The sequence below is a fragment of the Macaca nemestrina genome, chromosome 4 (assembly GCF_043159975.1).
Source record: "Macaca nemestrina isolate mMacNem1 chromosome 4, mMacNem.hap1, whole genome shotgun sequence".
NCBI classification, from domain to species: Eukaryota; Metazoa; Chordata; class Mammalia; order Primates; family Cercopithecidae; genus Macaca; species Macaca nemestrina.
The window spans coordinates 28,804,373-28,824,738 of NC_092128.1; the positions used below are offsets into that span (position 1 = coordinate 28,804,373).

Consider the following 20,366-nt stretch of genomic DNA (forward strand, 5'->3'; position numbering starts at 1 on the left):
GTTTGGGGTACAGGGGGGCAGGACAAGGAGCTGAAGGTGTGAGCCACTGCGGAGGGTGTGGGGGGTGTCCTCAAGCCTGAGGAGTCCTCACCTTCTGGGGCTTCAGGCCCTCCAGATCCCTGAGAAGTGAAAGCTGCTTCTCATCCTTGGCCAGGACTCGAAGAACCTGGTCCCTAGAAAAACACAGGGAGAGGCGGAGGAAGCTGCAGAGAAGGATCCCTGGAAGGCTGTGTCACTTGGAAGGGGCAGAATGGAGCAGAGGCCCCGCTGAAGGCAGAGCGGGAAGGCTGGAAGGCACCACACGAGTGGAGGCTGAAGGAGCCCTGAGCAGCCGGGACTCGCAGGCAGCTCTGAGAAGCACATGGTCCTTCAGCCTAGAGCCAGTGAGCTCTCCAGCCCCAAGGACAGATCACCCCAGGGTCTAAATAAAGCCTGTCAGTGCTACTGCTGGACTGAAGGCCAAGCCAGGGGAAGAAGGAAGGGAAAGGAATGGGGACGGGGGCAGTGTGTCAAATGAAAAGAATGAAGGGGAGAAAGGAGTAGACACAGGGGCTGGGGGGACCAGTGGTGACCCCAAGGGCTCTTCGCGTGGGGGCCCCAAGGCCATGGTCTGTCTCAATGCCCGGAAGGTGAGATCAGATAACCTCACCCCACCTGACGTGGAGGAAGCTGAGCTCCTTCCCTTCCCGATGGAGGTGGGCGGGAGGTGGCGTAACCAAGAGGCCTGTGGTGTGGGCTCTGGGGTGTGACGCCGGGGATGGGGTTGCTGCCCTCACAGGCTGGCTCTGAGACCATGGGTGAGGAACCCCCTCTCTACGCTTGCTGTGTCTCCCCTTCTCTACTGTGGAGCGTGGTGGGGCATCCACCTGTGGACCTTGGGGAGGCTCAAAGTACATCCACAGAGGGCCTGGCGTGTAATACTAGAACTTCCTGTCATTCAAAGGAGGACGACACCCACATCCATTTTTGGTAGAGGTACATAGTCTTGTGGGGGCTACAACTTCCTTGAGAATCAGAGGAAAGCTATGCATGCTTCCTCCCTGAAGAAGCCCTTGTTGTATAGGAAAACTGTTGCATGTGGTTTCAGGGGATTCTTGGAGCCCCGGGGGCTTCCTCCTGGACTCTGGATTAAGAACTCTGGATTTGGGGAGGACCACCAACGAGCCAGCCCTGGAGCATGAGAGTGGGAGGCTACAAAGCTGGAAGTGAGTTCAGGGCAGGAACCCACATCCTGACTCTCCGCCTTGATCAGGCACCAGTGGGGCAGCCACCTCCTGCTGGGACATCCAGTCCCCTCCTCCCAACCAGTCCTCCCTCCCGCTGCGGAGCAGCCACTCACCCTGTGAAATTCATTTGGCCCAAAGCTGCTGCCAGGATCAAACTGAAGACCAGGAGTGTCTGCCTGTCCATGGGGGATGGCCCAGGGCTCGTCCCTCCTGCAGGAGTGCCCTGCATGCGTCTTCCTCCTGGTGAGCTTCAGGGGCTTTCCTTGGGCACCATGGACCGGGCTTCAGGGCAGCACAGCACCTAGAGGCTGGAAGGTCCGGCCTGAGAATGAGCATTAGGCTGTCTGGGGCACCCAGCATGTGGCTCCCACATGCCAGGCCTTGGGAGAGCTAGGGCTGCCCTGCCCCAACCCAGCACATCCTCTCCTGGGAAAGGGAGAGGGAAGAGAGAAGGAGGAAGACAGGCCCTTAGCTTTTCTTTTCTCTCAGGTTTGCCAGGGCAGCCCCTTGTGAGCGTCAAAGCCTCCAGCTCCGGAGAAAGACCAGAGTAGCCAGCAGCCCTGGGACACCCTCCTTTCCTCCCTCCTCTATAGCATCCTCTCTTTTGCTCTTCTTCTCCCCCTAGCCCACTCATGCTTTCCCTGGGCTATATCCTCCTTACACATAAGGGTGTGGACGCCGTTGAAAGACCACTGGGCTTAGAGACAGAGACTGGGTGCTCACTTCCCGTCTAAAATATCTGGGGCAGCTGCCCTAATCTCTAAATCTCAGTTTACTCATCCATCAAATGGGGTAAATCATACCTCCCCTCCCTACCTCACAGGGTTTGGAGGGGTATAGATGAGGCAACTTGAGTGAACTGGCTTGGTAAAGCCTGCAAAATGCAATGTATTATTATTTCAAAGGCATTAACTTTTAGTCACAGCCACATTTGAGATCAGTCCTCCAGTGGCAATGGGGAGAAGGGGAGAGAAGAGAATGGAGAGGAGAACAAAGGAAATAACTATATATTGTATGAGAAGGAATTCAATCAAGATTCCCTTTTCTCTGTCTTCAGGTGGTCATCATTGTGCTAGCACAGATAGTGGGTTTTCTGCTACACATGAAGGTCGCCGTAGTCATTATTATAGTTCTCAACAGACAGCAGAGTCAATTTCTCAGTCCTGCTGAAGCCCCACACAGTTCCCTTTATAGTGTGGGAATAGCAGGAGTAAAGCAGGGGCCAGCACACAAAGCAGTCATCTTGGAAGGAGAAAGTGAAAGATGATGCCTGAATGGCAAATGATGAATCTAACAGAAAATCCACAGGGGGTGGGGGTAAGGCAGAGGCTGAATCCAACCAAGTCGTTCAGCAGAGGACGTCAACAATAGGCCACTTAACTGTCACCGGCGATTCTCAGAAGCCCCCTCTCCCCATCCATAGTATCTCAGAATGGCCAATTAACCGGCTATGTGTCCAGAGAAGGCAGCTCTTTTATCGACAGAATGCCCTGCTCCCCCACCAACCTGCCCTACTCCATTATTTTGTAGTTCAGCTGTTCACACATGCCAGACTCTCCTAGAACCCTGGCTTTGGGGACTCTCAAAGAGTAACATTAGCAAAGGGTTTAAGGACGTAGAAAAGAAAGCAGTTATGCTTTCCACCCAAGTAACATTCAGCTTCAGTATCAATGGAGATAAAAGGGTGTATTGCTAAACAATAGCTCAAGAGTTTAAAAGGAAATAAACAGAGATAGTGCTAGTCACCAAAAGTACCCAGCATCTTCTTGTTCAAAAACATCATTTTAAGCCACCAATAATGAGACAACTATCCTTGTACTTGGCTTAAGGGTGGGAAAAGAGACAGAGAGGGAGAGAGAAAGAATAAGAGCAAAAGAGAGAGAGAGAAGCAGTTAGGAATTTTTGAGAATTCTATGACACAGCTTCCAATAGAACTTTCTGTGATAATAGAAATGTTCTATGTCCACACCCCCCAATAGGATAGCCTACTTGAAATGTGGCTAGTGTGATTGAATACTGATTTTGGAGTTGTATTTAACTGTAATTAATTTAAATAAAATTTAAATAGCCACATGTGGCTAATGGCTACCACATTGGACAGCAGAGTTCTCTGGGAATTCGCCAACACTGAAAGCACCATCTCCAATGGCTGGATTTGTTTTTGATTTTGCTTCCTCTAAGTTCATGTTGGACGGATAATGTGCTGACATCGTAACAAGGTTTGAGGGTGATACATCTCACACACGCATGCGTGAGCACCCAATTATCATGCTTATGAACTGCAATTATCAGCTTATGGCTAGATTTGAAGCAGAGACACATAGCTATGCTTGACCTAAGGTTGGCTTTTCACTCACAATTAATTACTCACCTAATCATTTACTCAGTAAATGTCCACTGAATACCTACTATTTTCCAGGCACTTGCTAAAATCTGGAAGCAAAATAGAAAGCAACACATATCTGGCCCTTCCATTTCTAAAGGGGTAAGTAGACAATTAATTTAAATAGCATGCAGATAATTGGTGATTGGAGCCCATCTCACTCCAGATAAGTGTAAAACTGTAGCTGGTGTTTGTGCTACAAGGGAAAGGCACATTGTACCATGAGGACGGGTAACATGGGCTCCATATAGACTGAAGGAGAGTTTCCGTAAATTAGAAATTTTATTGGAGGACTTTTATTTCCTGCAGGTTGGTAGGTTAGATACTTAAGCAATCCTGCCCAAATGAAAGAACTCAAATGCAGGATAAAATATTTTGAGTAACAGCTTTTTTAAAGCCATCGCTGGGTTGGCACAAATACAAGAATCTACAGATCCCCAAAAGGAGGAAAAGCCAGACAGACACCAAAGAGGTAAGCAAGCTTTGCCTCAGAGAACTTCTCAGAATGCTGGTGTTCTTGATTTTCCTACTGGATGCATGTACCATGCATCTAGAATCATCTTCCCTCTGCTTCAAATCTATCTTTTCAAACCTTCCTTTAGTGAAGGTTTCTGTTTTTACTTATTTGAAAATTCTTGGCCAGGTGTAGCAGCTCACACCTGTAATCCCAGTCCTTTGGGAGGCCAAGGCAGGAGGAACCCAGGAGTTCACTTGAGTCCAGGAGTCCAAGACCAGCCTGGGCAAGTCAGGGAGACCCTATCTCTGCAAAAATAAAATAAAATTAGCTGGGCATGGTGAGGCATGCATCTGTAGTCCTAGCTACTCGGGAAGCAAGCAAGAAGATCGACTGAGCCCAGGACTTTGAGGCTGCAGTGAACCATACTCCAGCCTGGGTGACAGAACAAAAACCTATCTCAAAAAAAAAAAGAAAAGAAAGAGAAAAAAGAAAGAAGGAAGGAAGGGAGGGAGGGAAGGAGGGAGGGAGGGAGGGAGGGAAGAAGGAAGGAAGGAAGGAAGGAAGGAAGGAAGGAAGGAAGGAAGGAAGGAAGGAAGGAAGGAAGGAAGGAAAGAAAAAAACAAAAAGAAAGAAGAAAGAGAGAAAGAAAGAGAGAGAAAGAAAGAGAGAGAAAGAAAGAAAAGAAAGAAAGAAAGAAAGAAAGAAAGAAAGAAAGAAAGAAAGAAAGAAAGAAAGAAAGAAAGAAAGAAAGAAAAAGAAAAAGAAAGAAAGAAAAAATTATTTTGCTCTCATTCTTGAAAGGGTTTTTGGGGATAGAAATTCTAAGTTTATTACTGTTTTCCTCTCAACACATTGAAAATATTATCCCACAGTCTTCTGGCTTCCATTTTTGCTGCTAAAAGGTAATCAGTTGTTGACTTACTGTTCTTCGGAAGCTGACCTCTCTTTGTTCCTGGTTTCTTTGAAGATCTTCTCTTGGCTTTTGATGGTCCACAGTTTTACTATCATGTATTCTTCAGATACACCATCATATGTCCAGGTATGGAATTTTTGTTTGTTTTGTCTTGCTTGAGAATCATTTGAATTCCTCTATCTGCGTGTTACTCGCTTTCCATTATTTTCCAAATTTCTCAGCCATTATATTTTTAAACATTGCCCCTTCTCCTCTCTATTACCTTCATCTGAAACTTTTGACTGGATAGATGTTAGACGTCCTCATTCTAGCCCCCAAGACTCATAACCATTCTGTTATATTTCCATTGTGTGGTCTCTCTGGGCTACATTCTGGATAATTTATCTGTAAAAAATACTTGTGTCTTTATTCCACTTACCTGATTTTTTCATTGGCTGAGTTTAATCTGCAATTTAATTGATCTGTGAAGTTTTACATTTCAATTGCTAAGGTTCATTGATTCTGCAACCTTTTTCTCACGTTTTTAACACTGTTAAAATCAGGATACATCTTACAATTGGTGGCATCTTGCAATGATAATTGGCAGTATTGTTGATGGCACATAAAATTATGGTGCATCTTATAAAATCAATCCTGTTTTATAGTCAATGCAATATGATATTCATTTTTTATTTTTGGAAGTTCTATTTGTTTTTTTTTTTTTTATTTAAGCCCAAATGACTTGAATTTCTTATCTATTTTAGAATTTATTATTTCTTTAAACGTATAAGACAGATATTTTATATTCTGTGTCAGATAATTACAGTTCCTAGATATTTTAAGTCTATTTCTGCTGCGTATTCTTTCTGCTGGTTCTCACTCATGGTGCATTTTCTTTCATGCCACGTATCTGTGAACCAATCATTTTCCTTGAACATTTATCTGTGAGAATCCCTTGAGGCCTGGGTTGAAGGTGAGTTCTTCCAGAGAAGATTTGCATCTACTTCTGTAAGTTGCTGGGGACACTACCAACCTGAGACCACTCTAAATTAAATAATTTAAGATTTTTTTTGGACTGCATAGTTAGCATAAACTTAAACCACAGACTCATGTTGGGGAGCTTACTTGTGGGTATGAAATCTCAGGAAACATTTTTCCCAGCATCATCTAACAGCAAAGTTTTAAGTCCTGGACAAGAATAGTATGTTATCTGCAAGTGGGTCATCAGAGTTAAAGTGTCTTAAGGTCCTGGAATTGTTGGGAGAACGGAGAGATATTGACAATAGGCCGGGCGCGGTGGCTCAAGCCTGTAATCCCAGCACTTTGGGAGGCCGAGACGGGCGGATCACGAGGTCAGGAGATCGAGACCATCCTGGCTAACACGGTGAAACACCGTCTCTACTAAAAAATACAAAAAACTAGCCGGGCGAGGTGGCGGGCGCCTGTAGTCCCAGCTACTTGGGAGGCTGAGGCAGGAGAATGGCGTGAACCCGGGAGGCGGAGCTTGCAGTGAGCTGAGATCCGGCCACTGCGCTCCAGCCTGGGTAACAGAGCAAGACTCCGTCTCAAAAAAAAAAAAAGAGAGATATTGACAATTTTTTAGATTTTGGTAAATATGCGTGTTCAAATAGCTAGAGCAACAACTAGAAGAATAGATCCAGTGCATACAACTTTCAAACAGGTAGAAAGGATAAAGATAAAAAGAGATGAAGGAGGAAACATAAACCAGAAAAAGATGAGGAAAAAAGATTTACAAAAAGAAATTTTAAAAAGTAGAACATAAAGATACTCCAGAGCCTAGAAGAAAAACAAAGTAGAACAAATTGAAAGGGCATAAAAAGAAGAAACTTGCCTAATAATAATAGTAAATGTAAATGGATTTAACTCTTCAGTAAAGGACAAAAATGATCAATATGATTTATTTAAAATCCTAGCTATATGGCCAGGCATGGTAGCTCAGGCCTGCAATCCCAGCACTTTAGGAGGCCGAGGTGGGTGGATCACTTGAGGTCAGAAGTTCAAGACCAGCCTGGCCAACAAGGTGAAACCCCGTCTCTACTAAAAATACAAACATTAGCTAGGCATGGTGTGGGAGTAATCCTAGCTACTCAGGAGGCTGAGGTGGGAGAATTGCTTGAACCCAGGAGGCAGAGGTTGCAGTGAGCCAAGATCATGCCACGGTACTCCAGCCTGGACGACAGAGCAAGACTGTCTCAAAAAAAAAAAAAAAAAGAAAGAAAGAAAAAAAATACTAGCTATATGGTTTCACAAGAGGCACTCTTAAAACATAAGAACAAAGAGAGACTCAAAGTCACGGATGGAAAAAAGATATTCCAGGTAAATACTAATAAAAGAAAGCATGTAGCCAGGTGCAGTGGCTCATGCCTGTAATCCCAACACTTTGGGAGGCCAAGGAGGGAAGATCACTTGAGGACAGGAGCTCAAGACCAGCCTGGGCAACATAGGGAGACCCTGTCCCTACAAAAAGTAGAAATAAGTTAGTCAGACATGGTGGCATGCACCTGTGGTCTCAGCTACTCGGGACACCCCTTCTTAAAAAAAAAAAAAAAAAAATCAGGAATAATTCTAACAAGCAATGTGCAATCCTCCCTGTTCTGAAGTAAGCAGGTATATGCAAACCTGCCCCCAAAGTCTTAGGAAGCTGAGAGGTCCAAGAAAGAGGCCGACAAATCTGTTTTTTAGAAAGAAACATTTAATAGGGACTTAGAAGCAGAAGTCATGTCTGTGTATCAGGTATTGGTGAGATAAGCTGGTGATTCCTGCACCACTACCCCCGAGACCCATGGCCCATACACCACAGGGACAGGATAACTCCGAAGGGATTTGTAGGACAGTTGAAGGGTGATAGTATCAAGGCTGTACCAACCCCAGGGCAGGATTCACGGCAAGCACATACTCCACACAAGGAACAACAGACAAACTGGAAATCCTGAGGCCTTCCCCGATCTGGGGGCAACCAGAAGTCAACATGGCAGATTAGCATCCAAGATGGAGTTGCTTTGGCCTCCATGCTTCCTGGAGACAAATATAAAACTACTGGAAAATGCTAACATTCCAAACAAATCTAACAGTATACTCTATTCTTAAATAAGAAAACTCAATGTCATCACGCCACTGTGCTCCAACCTGGGTGACAGAGTGAGACCCCATCTCTACAAAAGTTAAAATTATCCAGGTGTGATGGTGCGCGCCTGTGGTCCCAGCTACTTGGGAGGCTGAGGTGGGAGGATGGCCTGCACCTGGGAGGTAGGGGCTGCAGTGAGCTGTGATCACACCACTGTACTCCAGCCTGGATGACAGAGTGAGACCCTGTCTCAAAAACAAAAAAAGAGAGAAACTCTTGCACATGTCACCAGAACATACGTACAAGATTGGCCGAATAAATGGAGATGTCATACAACGGAATACAAAGAGCAGAGAAAAGGAGTCAACTACAGCGCCATGCATCCACATGGTTGAACCTCAAAAAATGTAATGTTGAGCGAAAGAAGCGAGTCAGAACACACTGTGTTTCCATTTACATACATCCACAAAACAGCATATTGTTTAGGAATAAGTCCTTATGCAGTAATTATAAGGAAAAGAAAGAAAATTAGTAGCATGATTAGTGGTTTTGTCTAGAAAAGGAAAGGAAAGGGAGTACATTTGAGGGGCATGTGCAGGCTACTCGAATAATGTTGCATTCTTGTTCTTAAGCTGAATGATAGGGTAAGAGTGTTAATTTTTTTTTTTTTTTTTGAGACAGAATCTCACTCTGTTGCCCAGGCTGGAGTGCAGTGGTGTGATCTTGGCTCACTGCAACCTCTGCCTCCCAAGTTCAAGTGATTCTCCTGCCTCAGCCTCCCAGTAGCTGGAATTACAGGCACCTGCCACCACACCTGGCTAATTTTGTATTTTTAATAGACATAGGGTTTCACCATGTTGGCCAGGCTGGTCTCAAACTCCCGACCTCGGGTGATCTGCCCGCCTCGACCTCCCAAAGTGCTAGGATTACAGGTGTGATCCACTGTGCCCGGCTGTTAATTTTCTTTTTAACAGCCACTGAAGTTTTATACAGGATCTTGTACATATGATATACTTCACAATAAAACATATTTTAGGCCAAGTGCAGTGGCTCACACCTGTAATCCCAGCACTTTGGGAGGCAGAGGTGGGCAGATCACGAGGTCAGGAGATCGAGACCATCCTGGCTAACACGGTGAAACCCTGTCTCTACTAAAAATACAAAAAATTAGCCAGGCATGGTGGCGGGCGCCTGTAGTCCCAGCTTTGCGGGAGGCTGAGGCAGAAGAACGGTGTGAACCCGGGAGGTGGAGCTTGTGGTGAGCCGAGATTGCGCCACTGCACTCCAGCCAGGGCAACAGAGCAAGACTCCGTCTCGAAAAAAAAATCATATTTTAAAGGAAATACGGGGAAGTTAATTTACTTTTTATAGTGAGAATCAATCAAAAATGCCCAAAACTGAAAAATCAAGAAGTAGCAATATAAGCACTTTACCTAGTCTTATGAATGTTGAGCATCAAGGCTAGAAGAACTCAATGTGGTTATTGCCAGAGAGCAAGACCGGTGAAGAAAGCGAGGAGCAGGACTCTGTTGCTTCTTATAACAAGTCTTGTAGAACTCTGACTCTTCATACGATGGCTGAGTAACCCTTTAAATTAAAGAGAAGTTGTAAAAGTGGCATTTAATACCTAGAGTAGTCCAGCTCATAGAGACAGCAAGCAGAATGGTGGCTGCCAATGGGCAAATGGGAAGTTATTTAATGAGGATATAATGTCAGTTTAGGAAGAGGAAAAAGTCCTGGAGATGGATGATGCTGATGGTTGCATAGCAGTGTAGGTATACTTAATGCCGCTGAACTCTACACTTAAAAACAAAATGATACATTTTATGTTAAGTATATTTTATCACATACACAAAATTAAAGCTAAAAGCACCCAGCCAAACAGTAGCATTTGAGCTGAGTTAGGTAAGATGTGAAGGAGTTAACTCGACAAACCGTGATGGGGAGACTGCAGGAAATTTGATTCTAGCCCTGAATCTCGTCCTCGTTAAAGGCATTAATTCCCATGTCTGGCTGGGGACCACCTGGGGGTCTCCAGAGATCGAGTGAGGTGCTCCAACATCCACAAACAAAACTTCCAAACTAAATTATGTTTTAGTCTTCAAAAGTCCCCTTTGGGTGTTTTAGGAAAATAAATACATCCAGTGTAATCTTTAAAAAAAGAACAGCAGGATCATCATCATTCCCTTTCTAAAAGGATTCTTTGATTATCGAGAGGATTTGCCACTGTTTCTTAAAATGAAAGCTCCCCTAGTGCAGTCAAAATGTGATTTAATTAACAAAAAAACAGGCTTATCCCACCTTTCAGAAATATGCCAAGCAGGTGCTTTCAGGAAATGGAATATTAAAAATCCAAGAAAACAATGAAACGCCTAAAAGGTAGGTTAATGCTGCTCTGGATTAGAGGTTCCAAATTTACTTGCTCATGCAAAATCCCAGTCTGCGGCCACCCACTGCAGGGAACCCGAGCCTATGACCACATCTCCCCAGTTTAGCTAATCATGCCTTTTGCCTCCATCACACACCATAGATTCTAATTCTTTACAGGCATTGCAAACACAAAACAAAGTCTTTGTGGGCTGGGGCTGTGTCATATTCATTTGCATCATCCCAGGAACTCTTGGTATAGCCAGGCCACTGCCCAGGACCTATTTGTTGACTGATTTGTGTATTCACTCATTCCAATGACTCCCCAAAGCTTAGGGAACAAACCTTCACATCCAGGACCTTCACCTTTGCCTGCTCCACTCAGCTCTGCCTCTGTCAGTCCAGAGCTCCTAAACCTTTGCTTTGAGCTGCTCCCCATGTTTAGTTACTGGACCTCACTCTCACCACCCACAACCAGGGACCTGCCTCCCCTGGTGTCATCCCCTGGTGTCATCCTTAAATGCAGGCCTCTAACACCAAGGTCTTGCCTCCCTCTCCTCCAGGATATACGTTCCTGCCCAGATATATGCCCAGAAGTTGATGATAGACTATTGGGCAACCCTCCGCCACATGGCTGCCTCCATCCAGGCACCCAGTTGGCCTCCTCTCAACCGTACTACACCCACTCCTTCCCTGCCAGCTGGATTTCTGGATGGAGGCCAGACCCCCCTACCAGCCACAGGGCAGTAAGAGCTACGGAATGGCTGGCCAGGACATGTCACTTGCCAAACTCCTCAGAGATACTGCAAGGAAGTGGGCTGGGGCTGAGGGCTCCCTGGTTGGGTGCCTAGTGTCTGGTCATCTGGGACTTAGCTAATGACCACCATGAGGTGCCCAAGAGCACAGGCTGAGGGCCTGCTCCCAGCGAGAGCATGGGTTGGTAGCCTACAGGCCAAGGAAGGGATGCAGCTGCAGCCACGGCCAGCCCGTTGGGCCTGGAGAGCCACCTGGACAGCCCTGTGTGGAGCTTTCCAAGGCCTCACCATTTAGAGGAAAGGTAAAGGTGACCCACATGCTTTCCCTGCCCAGGGTCCAGCAAACTTTTTCTGGAAAGGGCCAAAAAATAAAGATTTTAGTCTTTGGGGTCCAGAAGGTAAGATACAGCAACTGTTCTCACTAAAGAGTCTGTTTTTTCCTTTAATTAAAAAAAAAAAAAGAAAAAGGCTGGGCGTGGTGGCTCACGCCTGTAATCCCAGCACTTAGGGAGGCGGAGGTCAGGAGATTGAGACCATCCTGGCTAACACAGTGAAACCCTGTCTCTACTAAAAATACAAAAAATTAGCCAGACGTGGTGGTGGGCACCTGTAGTCCCAGCTACTCAGGAGGCTGAGTCAGGAGAATGGCATGAACCTGGGAGGCAGAGCTTGCAGTGAGTGAGATCATACCACTGCACTCCAGCCTGGGTGACAGAGCAAGACTCCATCTCAAAAAAAAAAAAAAAAAAAAATCATAGAGACGGGGTCTTGCTGCATTGCCCAGGCCAGTCTCGAACTCCTGGGCTCAAGGGATCTCCCACCTCAGCCTCCCAAAGTGCTGGGGTCACAGGCATGAGCCACTGTGCCCAGCCTAAAGAGTCTTTTTTACGTTTAAAAAATGTAAAAACCATTTTTAGCTTGAAGGCTATGGAGGCTAGATTTGATCTGCGGGCCGTAGCTTGCCTACCTGGTCTGCTTGAAGAGGCAGGCATTCGTTTATGAGATTATTCACATCTATTAGAGAGCTCAAGGTAAATCGGAGTCAAGAATTAGAAGCATTTTCAGTCAAATCCAGTGATTTCCAAAGTGAGGCATTCATTCCTACCAGGGGGTAAAGGAAGGAGCTATTAAGACTTATAAGCTCTATTTTTATCTCATTCTTTTTATTTTAATTTTTATGTTTTATAAAATATACAATATGACTACAGTGGCATTTGTACAGAATGTATAAATACATAGTTACATATGTTGGGTGTGACAAGCTAGATTTTTTAAAAATTATAGGGGTGCAGGATGAAAAAATCTGAAGAATTCTGCCTAGAGTTCTTACGTCAATTTATTTTGTAAGCTTGCCACCACCATGCTTTTGTTTCTATCAGTACCTCTTCTTTCACATATTTCTGGGTGGCAAAATCTGATTTTTAAAATTGAAATTTATTTAAATTCATGGTGATAGATATTGCAGAATTTAACAGTCCTTGAAAGCTATGTATTAGGAAACAAAAGGCTATTTGCTGAGCACCACCGTGAGCGAAATTCTGCCTTTGTGACCTCATGTCTGACTGGGGAAAGTGGGCAAAAGTTCACTAGTTTTTGATCAAATTCCCCCCCACCCACTTTTTTTTTTTTTTTTTTTTTTTTTTTTTTTTTTTTTGAGACAGGGTTTCGCTCTTCTTGCCCAGGCTGGAGTGCAATGGCGCTATCTCAGCTCACCGTAACCTCCACCTCCCGGGTTGAAGCGATTCTCCTGCCTCAGCATCCAGAGTAGCTGGGATTGCATGTGCCAACACACCCAGCTAATTTTGTATTTTTCAGTAGAGACGGGGTTTCTTCATGTTGGTCAGGCTGGTGTACGAACTCCCGACCTGAGGTGATCCCTCCCACCTCATTCTCCCAAAGTGTTGGGATTATAGGCGTGAGCCACCACCCTCCGGGCCAAAGTTCACTTTCAAATAACACTAGACTACTTCACATGTAGAGCAGATAACCTCGTAACGAAGTATTCCCAGTTTTTTTCTCCTGCCCCTTATGACATTGTTGAAATTTATTTCACTTATCCATATGTTATAATCACATAATACATTGCTACTATTATTGCTTTAAACAAATAGTTATCTTTTAGATAAATTAAGAATAAGAAAAATAAGTTATTTTACTTTCATTTATTCCTGGTCCTTCCCTTTCTGTATGTAGATCTGAATTTCTGACTTATACTATTTTCCTACTCACTTAAATGCTTCTTTTCTTTTCTTTTTTTTCTTTTTTTTTTTTTTTTTTTTTGAGACAGAGTCTCGCTCTGTCGCCCAGGCTGGAATGCAGTGGCGCAATCTCGGCTCACTGCAAGCTCCACCTCACGGGTTCCCGCCATTCTCCTGCCTCAGCCTCCCGAGTAGCTGGGACTACAGGCGCCCGCCGCCACGGCCGGCTAATTTTTTGCATTTTTAGTAGAGACGGGGTTTCACCATGTTAGCCAGGATGGTCTGGATCTCCTAACCTCGTGATCCACCTGCCTTCGGCCTCCCAAAGTGCTGGGATTACAGGCGTTGAGCCACCGTGCCCGGCCCCTTAAATGCTTCTTTTAACATTTCTTGTAGAGCAGATAGGCTGGTGATGAATTCCCTCAGTATCTGTCTGCGAAAATATTTATCCTTCACTCTTTTTCTTTCTCTATTTTTTTTTTTTTTTTAAGCAGAGTCTCGCTCTGACACCCAGGCTGGGGTGCAGCAGTGCAGTGGCACGATCTTGGCTCACTGCAACCTCCACCTCCTGGGTTCAAGCGATTCCCCTGCCTCAGCATCCTAAGTAGCTGGGATTACAGGCGTGTAACACCACACCCAGCTAATTTTTGTATTTTTGGTAGAGACGGGGTTTCGGCATGTTGGCCAGGATGGTCTCAGACCCCCTGACCTCAGGTGATCATCCTGCCTCAGCCTCCCAAAGTGCTAGGATTACAGGCTTGAGCCACCGTGCCCAGCTGAGCCTTCACTGTTGAAGGATAATGTTACTGGGTATATAATTCTAGGTTGGTGGGTTTTTTTCTTTCAACGTTTTAAATATTTCACTTCACTTTCTTTTTCTTTTTTTTTTTTTTTTTGAGATGGAGTCTTGCTCTGTTGCCCAGGCTGGAGTGCAGTGGCGCGGTCTCGGTTCACTGCAAGCTCCACCTCCCGGGTTCACACCATTCTCCTGCCTCAGCCTCCCCAGTAGCTGGGACTACAGGCGCCCACCACCACGCCTGGCTAATATTTTGTATTTTTAGTAGAGACGGAGTTTCACCATGTTAGTCAGGATGGTCTCGATCTCCTGACCTCATGATCCACCCACCTCGGCCTCCCAAAGTGCTGGGATTACAGGCGTGAGTCACCGTGCCCGGCCTCACTTCACTTTCTACTTGCTTGCATAGTTTCTGACCAGAAGTCTGCTGTGGTTTTTATTCTTGTTCTCTATTGCTAAAGTGGTAAAGTGTTCCCTCCGGCTCTTTCAAGACTTCAATTATTTTTTTTTTTCAGTTTAATTATGTTATGCCTAGGTAGAGTTTCTTGGTATTTATCTTTCTTGGTTTTCTCTGAACTTCACAGATATGTGTTTGGTATCTATTAATTTTGGAAAATTCTCAAGCATATTACTTCAAATATTTATTTGGCTCTGTTCTCTCTTCTGCTTCTGGCATTCTAATGACGTGTACATTATACCTTTTGAAATTGGCCTCCAGTTCTTGGGTGTTCTGTTCTGGGTTTTTTCATCCTTTGTCTTTCGCATTTCAATATGAGAAGTGTTTTTCCCCCCTTCAGTTTCACTGATGCTTTCCTTGGCTGTCTCTGGTTTACCAATAATGAGCCCATCAAAGGCATTCTTTGTTTCTGTCACAGTGTTTCTGATTCATAATACTTTCCTTTAATTCTTTCTTAGAGTTTCCATCTTTCTGCTGCTTACATTACCCGTCTGTCTTTTCCCTTAGAACACTTAACACATTAATCATTGTTATTTTATTTTTTTTTATTTTACTTTTTTTCTAGAGACAGGGTCTCACCATGTTGCCCAGACTGGACTCAAACTCCTGGGCTCAAGCAATCTTCCTGCCTCAGCCTCCCAAGTAGCTGGGACTTAGGCATGAACCACCACACTCAGCTCTAATCATTGTTATTTTTTATTCCCTATGTGATAATTCCAGAATCTGTATCATGTTTGAGTTTGGTTTCTTTTTCTCTTCCGATAGCTTTTGCTTTGTTTTGTTTTGTTTCTCCAGAGACAAAGTCCTGTTCTGTTGCCCAGGCTGGAGCGCAATGGTACTATCATAGCTCACTGCAGCCTCGAACTCTTGGGCTCAAGTGATCCTCCCCGGTAGCCTGCTGAGTAGCTGGGACTACAGGCATGTGCCGCCACACCCAGCTACAGACAATGTTTTTGATTTTGGTTTTGGGTTTTGTTTTGCCTTTTAATATGCCTTGTAAATTCTTTCTGAAAGCTGGACATGATATATTGACTAATAGAAACTGAGGTAAATAGGCTTTCAGTGTGAGACTTGTATTAGTCTGGCTAGGAGTTGGGCTGTGCTTAATGTTTTCTGTAGTTATTGGTGCCAGAGGCTTCCAATTCCTCAGGGATCTTTGGTTTTGTCTCCCCAGCTGTCTTTTGGTTTCCCTAAGTACTCCTCCTCTGAGAAAGTCAGCATCTTCCAGTTCTTTCAGCTTTAACCCAGTTTCATTATACCTCTTGGTGTGGTGGTAGGATGTAGGAGGAGAAAAATGTTCTATCATCTTATGATTATGAGATGAGCAGGTCTCTGGGCTGTGACTTTCACAAGTGTTTCTTAGTTTTTTTCCCCCTCTCTTGGGTGAGATAGGAATATCACAGGGGACTGGATTTGGATAATTTCCCTTCCCCCAAGTAGATAAGGCTCTGGTAAAGTCTTCTCCTAGCAACGTAGGCCTCTGTTATGAAGAACACTCTGGGCATTTCAAAATGGTTACCTTTCTTCACCCTGCCAGAAACACCAGAGATTTTTTCTTGGTGCTTCATTATGAGAACGTGGTGGAGTTCCTAGAGGTAAGATCCACAAACATATTGGGGGAGCCCCTAAGGCTACAGGCCCCCGGGAGTTTCTCAATCTCAAGCAGGTTCACACTCAGCCTCCAATTGCATCAAAATTACCATGTAAGTGTTTTTACCAGCTTATGGCTTTAACAGTCTCTCCTCCAGGTATACAGATCACAGCTGTGTACCTGGAGCAGAAGGTTGGCCTCTCTCCAGATTTGGGGGTGGCAGGTGCCTTGGGAGTTCAGTTCTCTGATAGGTCCGAGAAAAGTCATTAGCTTTCAGCATATTCAGCTTATTTCTTGTTGAAACAGTTTCCAAGTTCTTTACATGTCAGCACTAAAGCCGGAAGTCCCCAAATCTTTTATAATAGGCAGTGAGCCTAACTGCCCTTTGCTCTAGAAGGAACATTACTTTTATTATAACGGACAGTAGAGAAATCTGTCCTTCACTCCAGAGGGAGATATTGTCTATCTTTCAAGGTTGTTTGTTCTTCTAACATTCTTGAAAAGATCATCTGGAATTATCTAGATATGCAGAAATATAAAAGGCCCAAGGAGAACTGTCTCTCAACAGATGTAAAAAACACTGGGAAAATGGTGCCGGAAATAGAGTTTAAAACAGTTGTCCTCAACCTTGGCAGTCCATTAGCACCACCTGGATGGATTTTTATAAAACCAATGCCCAGAGATTCTGTTTCCATCGGCCTGGGGTAAAGCTCCAAGCGTCAGTAGTTTTTAAAAGCCCCCGTGTGATTTTAATGTATAGCCAAGGTGGAGACCACCTGTCTAAAAGTTGATGAGGTGAGATATAATTAATAATATATTTTTTACCTCAGTGCTTCCCAAGCTTTGCTGTGCATGTGAATTACCTGGAATTATATTCAATGCAGACTCTGATGCAATAAGGTCTAGAGGAGGGCCAGAGATTCCGTTTCTGACAAGCTCCCTGGTTTTGCCTGATATTGTCATTCTATTTGAGCAGCAGGATTTTGGCTCACTGGAAACAGACTTCTCATTATAATCTGTGTCTACTGCTAGACTTGCATCCTTAAGGCTTTTTATAGATATACATACATACAGATAGATAGATAGATAGATAGATAGATAGATAGATAGATAGAGGTGTGGATATGTTCAGGAATGTATCATGTAGGGAAGGAGAAGGTAGCCTGACTCTGGAAGATGATTCTTGCAGTAACAGTAAGGCCCACACGTATACATGTGTAACAAATCTACACATTGTGCACATGTACCCTAGAACTTAAAGTATAATAATAATAAATTTAAAAACAAAAAACAAGGAAGGCCTATCCTTTCCCAGGACCACAGAAATACCCTAAGCATTGAGACCACGAGAAATTTGAGAGATGCTTCAGGATGTTGAAAACAAAGATTTAGAACACAGGGCCGTCAAGTCCTAAGTAACAACTTCCCTCTGAGCCTTACATTGCTCAAGTATCAACGGTAGCTGTTGGTGAAGAGTATTTGGATCCAAGTATCAGAGAAATAAAAAGTAAAATCTTAATATTGCTGGAGTAAAAGCCCTTTCCAGTATGAGTGACCCAGAAGAACACTGATCAATGTCGTTTCTATTTCTTCTATTGGGAGTAAGGGAAACAGCTCTGGCCATCCTCCTCCCGATCTCCTGATTTAATTTCCAAAGGTTATGATGCGGTTGGCCTCCACGACGGCAGAGCTGGCGTCTGGGCCTTCCCATCTCTCTGCAGTGCTGACAGCAAGAGGGAAGGAAATACCCTCTTCCAGGGCCGGCACTGCTCATGCACAGGCCTTCCCCGGCCCAGCAACATGTTCACTTTCCAGCTTGAATGAGTCTCTTTCTGGCTACACGTATCTTTCATCTGTTTTCTAGAGTAAACAGAAGACTCCTAGATAGGAGTCAGGTTCCAGAGAGCCCATAGGGACCTACAGAGACATGTCTGCTAAATATTGATTGTATTGGTGGTCCTGGGGCAGGAGGGAGGGAGGAAGATCTAGTGCCTTCTTCTTTAATGTCTCTTAACCAAGTTAATACCTGTCCACCCGCCAGCTGCCTCTGGAAGCATTTTAGAAATACCACTTCACGGCCGGGCGCGGTGGCTCACGCCTATAATCCCAGCACTTTGGGAGGCCGAGGTGGGCGGATCATGAGGTCAGGAGATCAAGACCATCCTGGCTAACACAGAGAAACCCCATCTCTACTAAAAATACAAAAACAAAATTAGCCGGGCGTGGTGGCAGGCGCCTGTGGTCCCAGTTACTCGGGAGGCTGAGGCAGGAGAATGGCGTGAACCCGAGAGGCGGAGCTTGCAGTGAGCCCAGATCATGCCCCTGCCCTCCAGCCTGGGCGACCGAGAGACTCCGTCTCAAAAAAAAAAAAGAAAAAAGAAATACAACTTCATAGTGAGGAGACACGTTATCCTTTCCCACCGAGCCTGGTGTCTCTGAGTTTTCTAATACAGATTTGCTGAAATGGGAACAGGAGGTCTTTGCTTTTCCTGACCTCTGTGCGTCTCACATCCATCAGAAAGAACAATGCCATGGCGAGGTACTCAGAGCTGAGGGAGGAAGATTGCTGCAGCCTGTGAGCTAAGCCGAAAGAATATCCCGGGCTTCTTTGGGATCCGATGTGGACTTGGTCCCGCTGCAGGTACTCATTCAATACCTCTTTATGATGCGCCATTGTGTGCTTAAATGCTGAGGATTCTCAATGACTAAGACCTTGGCTCTGCCCGTGAAGGGCTTAGAAGCCCAAAGCCAAGGTTAATGGTAAAGCTAGGCCGAATTGCTTAAATACTCAAACAGAATACATCTATTTGCTTGTTGAGAGAAGTGAACATATTGTCATCCAAGGATGTGAGAGGCTAATAAAGATGGGGATAGGTGGTTCCACAGGCCGTGAATCCCTATGAAAAGACATAAAGTCCCTTGGCTGAATGCGGTGGCTCACATCTGTAATCCCAACACTTTGGGAGGCCGAGGCAGGCAGATCACGAGGTCAAGAGATCAAGAGCATCCTGGCTAACACGGTGAAACCCCGTATCCACTAAAAATACAGAAATTAGCTGGGCATGGTGGTGGGCACCTGTAGTCCCAGCTACTCGGTAGGCTGAGGCAGGAGAATCGCTTGAACCAGGGAGGCAGAGGTTGCAGTGAGCCAAGATCACGCCATTGCACTCCACCCTGGTGACAGAGAGAGATGCTGTCTCAAAAAAAAAAAAAAAAAAAAAAAAAGACATAAAGTCCCTGAAGGTTGGAAATAGTCTTCAGCCCATTCCAGATGTTTTGCATTAAAATATTAGCCATAACTCTCCTGATGGCAATCCTGAGCCCAGACCCATAGTGGGAGAGCCTATAGGAACAGCAGGATGCCCCTCAGCCGGCGAGGGAGACCTGGCTTTTGCTCTCTAAATTCCCTCTCATCAGTGCACAGTTGAAAACTAAAAGGTTTCAGGAGCCAGGCACAAAATACAAAAGTGTGAGACCAGAGGGACTGCAGGAGCTATGTGTATTTTAAAGGCATTCAAATTCAAAACCAAAGTCAGCAAAGCATCTCCTGCCCTTTTGCTACCTTAGCAATAATCTGTAGAGCTGCTCTTGACAATCTGCCTCGCCATTTCCATCGCCTTAAGTCTGGGCATGTCCCTTTGCCTCTTCAACACTTCAACTGCCTCAACAGTTAAATAAGGATGATAATACCCAGCCTGCATCTATCACCGGGTAATTGTGATAATTTAATTATCCAATAGCTATAAAGCACTTTAAAACTATAAATCACTATAAAGCTGCAGGCAATTTAACCAATACCAAGCCTTCCTTATCTCTGAATATTTAATTTATGCTCTGTCTCTCTTAGAACGTAGGGACATACATTCCAATATATTTTCCAGACTTCCACTGATAATATTGGTTGGAAAAAGTACCTTTTTCCTGTTTCCCTGACTTGTTGAGAGCGTGGCTTCTGCAACTGTTACCCGGCTGTCCTGCAGCAAATCATATCAACAAATATTTACTAGCTGCTGAGCTAAGCCTTGTAGGAGATACAAAAAAGCATGAGATTCACTTTCTGCACTAAAGGAGCAAACTGCCCAGCTGAACCACAGAACCTGTGTATTCTAGAGACGAAAAAAATGCCTGTGCTCCCTGGATGCCCCCAATATACCTGAAG

At 44.8% G+C, this 20,366-nt stretch overlaps 2 protein-coding genes, 1 long non-coding RNA gene and 1 other non-coding gene across 15 annotated transcripts in view; 1 reads left to right on the forward strand and 3 right to left on the reverse strand.

Moving 5' to 3' along the window:
- Window positions 1-9,612, reverse strand: part of LOC105471392 (carboxypeptidase A5) — a 30,623-nt gene extending 21,011 nt beyond the window's left edge. The window contains exons 1-4 of one of the 2 annotated variants that reach the window (XM_011723859.2): window positions 2,608-2,625; window positions 2,043-2,100; window positions 1,340-1,534; window positions 92-173 (exon numbers count right to left, since the gene is read on the reverse strand). In XM_011723859.2, the coding sequence (XP_011722161.1) occupies window positions 92-173; window positions 1,340-1,455 (198 nt within the window). In that variant the 5' untranslated portion in view covers window positions 1,456-1,534; window positions 2,043-2,100; window positions 2,608-2,625. Of the gene's footprint in view, window positions 1-91; window positions 174-1,339; window positions 1,535-2,042; window positions 2,101-2,607; window positions 2,626-9,476 lie in introns of those variants that run through there. The other variant, XM_071094507.1, reaches the window with a different exon arrangement.
- Window positions 1,453-20,366, reverse strand: part of LOC105471389 (carboxypeptidase A4) — a 55,949-nt gene continuing 37,035 nt past the window's right edge. Inside the window, exon 12 of one of the 2 annotated variants that reach the window (XM_011723854.3) lies at window positions 1,453-1,534. Coding sequence is in view for 1 of the 2 variants with exons in the window: in XM_011723856.3 (XP_011722158.1) it covers window positions 12,265-12,266 (2 nt within the window). In the remaining variant the exon portion in view is untranslated. Of the gene's footprint in view, window positions 1,535-11,958; window positions 12,267-20,366 lie in introns of those variants that run through there. The other variant, XM_011723856.3, reaches the window with a different exon arrangement.
- The window catches only part of LOC105471390 (uncharacterized), a 28,121-nt gene continuing 10,355 nt past the window's right edge, over window positions 2,601-20,366 (forward strand). For 2 of the 10 annotated variants that reach the window (XR_011621972.1, XR_011621979.1), the window contains exons 1-4: window positions 2,601-4,081; window positions 4,939-5,105; window positions 5,908-5,931; window positions 18,726-18,848. This is a non-coding gene — a long non-coding RNA (uncharacterized lncRNA). Of the gene's footprint in view, window positions 4,082-4,938; window positions 5,106-5,907; window positions 5,967-18,725; window positions 18,849-20,366 lie in introns of all 10 variants that reach the window. The other 8 variants (XR_011621978.1, XR_011621973.1, XR_011621975.1 and 5 more) reach the window with 8 other exon arrangements.
- On the reverse strand, window positions 3,412-3,515 carry LOC112424882 (small nucleolar RNA U13). Its single transcript, XR_003015820.1, has one exon. It is a non-coding gene; the product is annotated as a small nucleolar RNA U13 (small nucleolar RNA).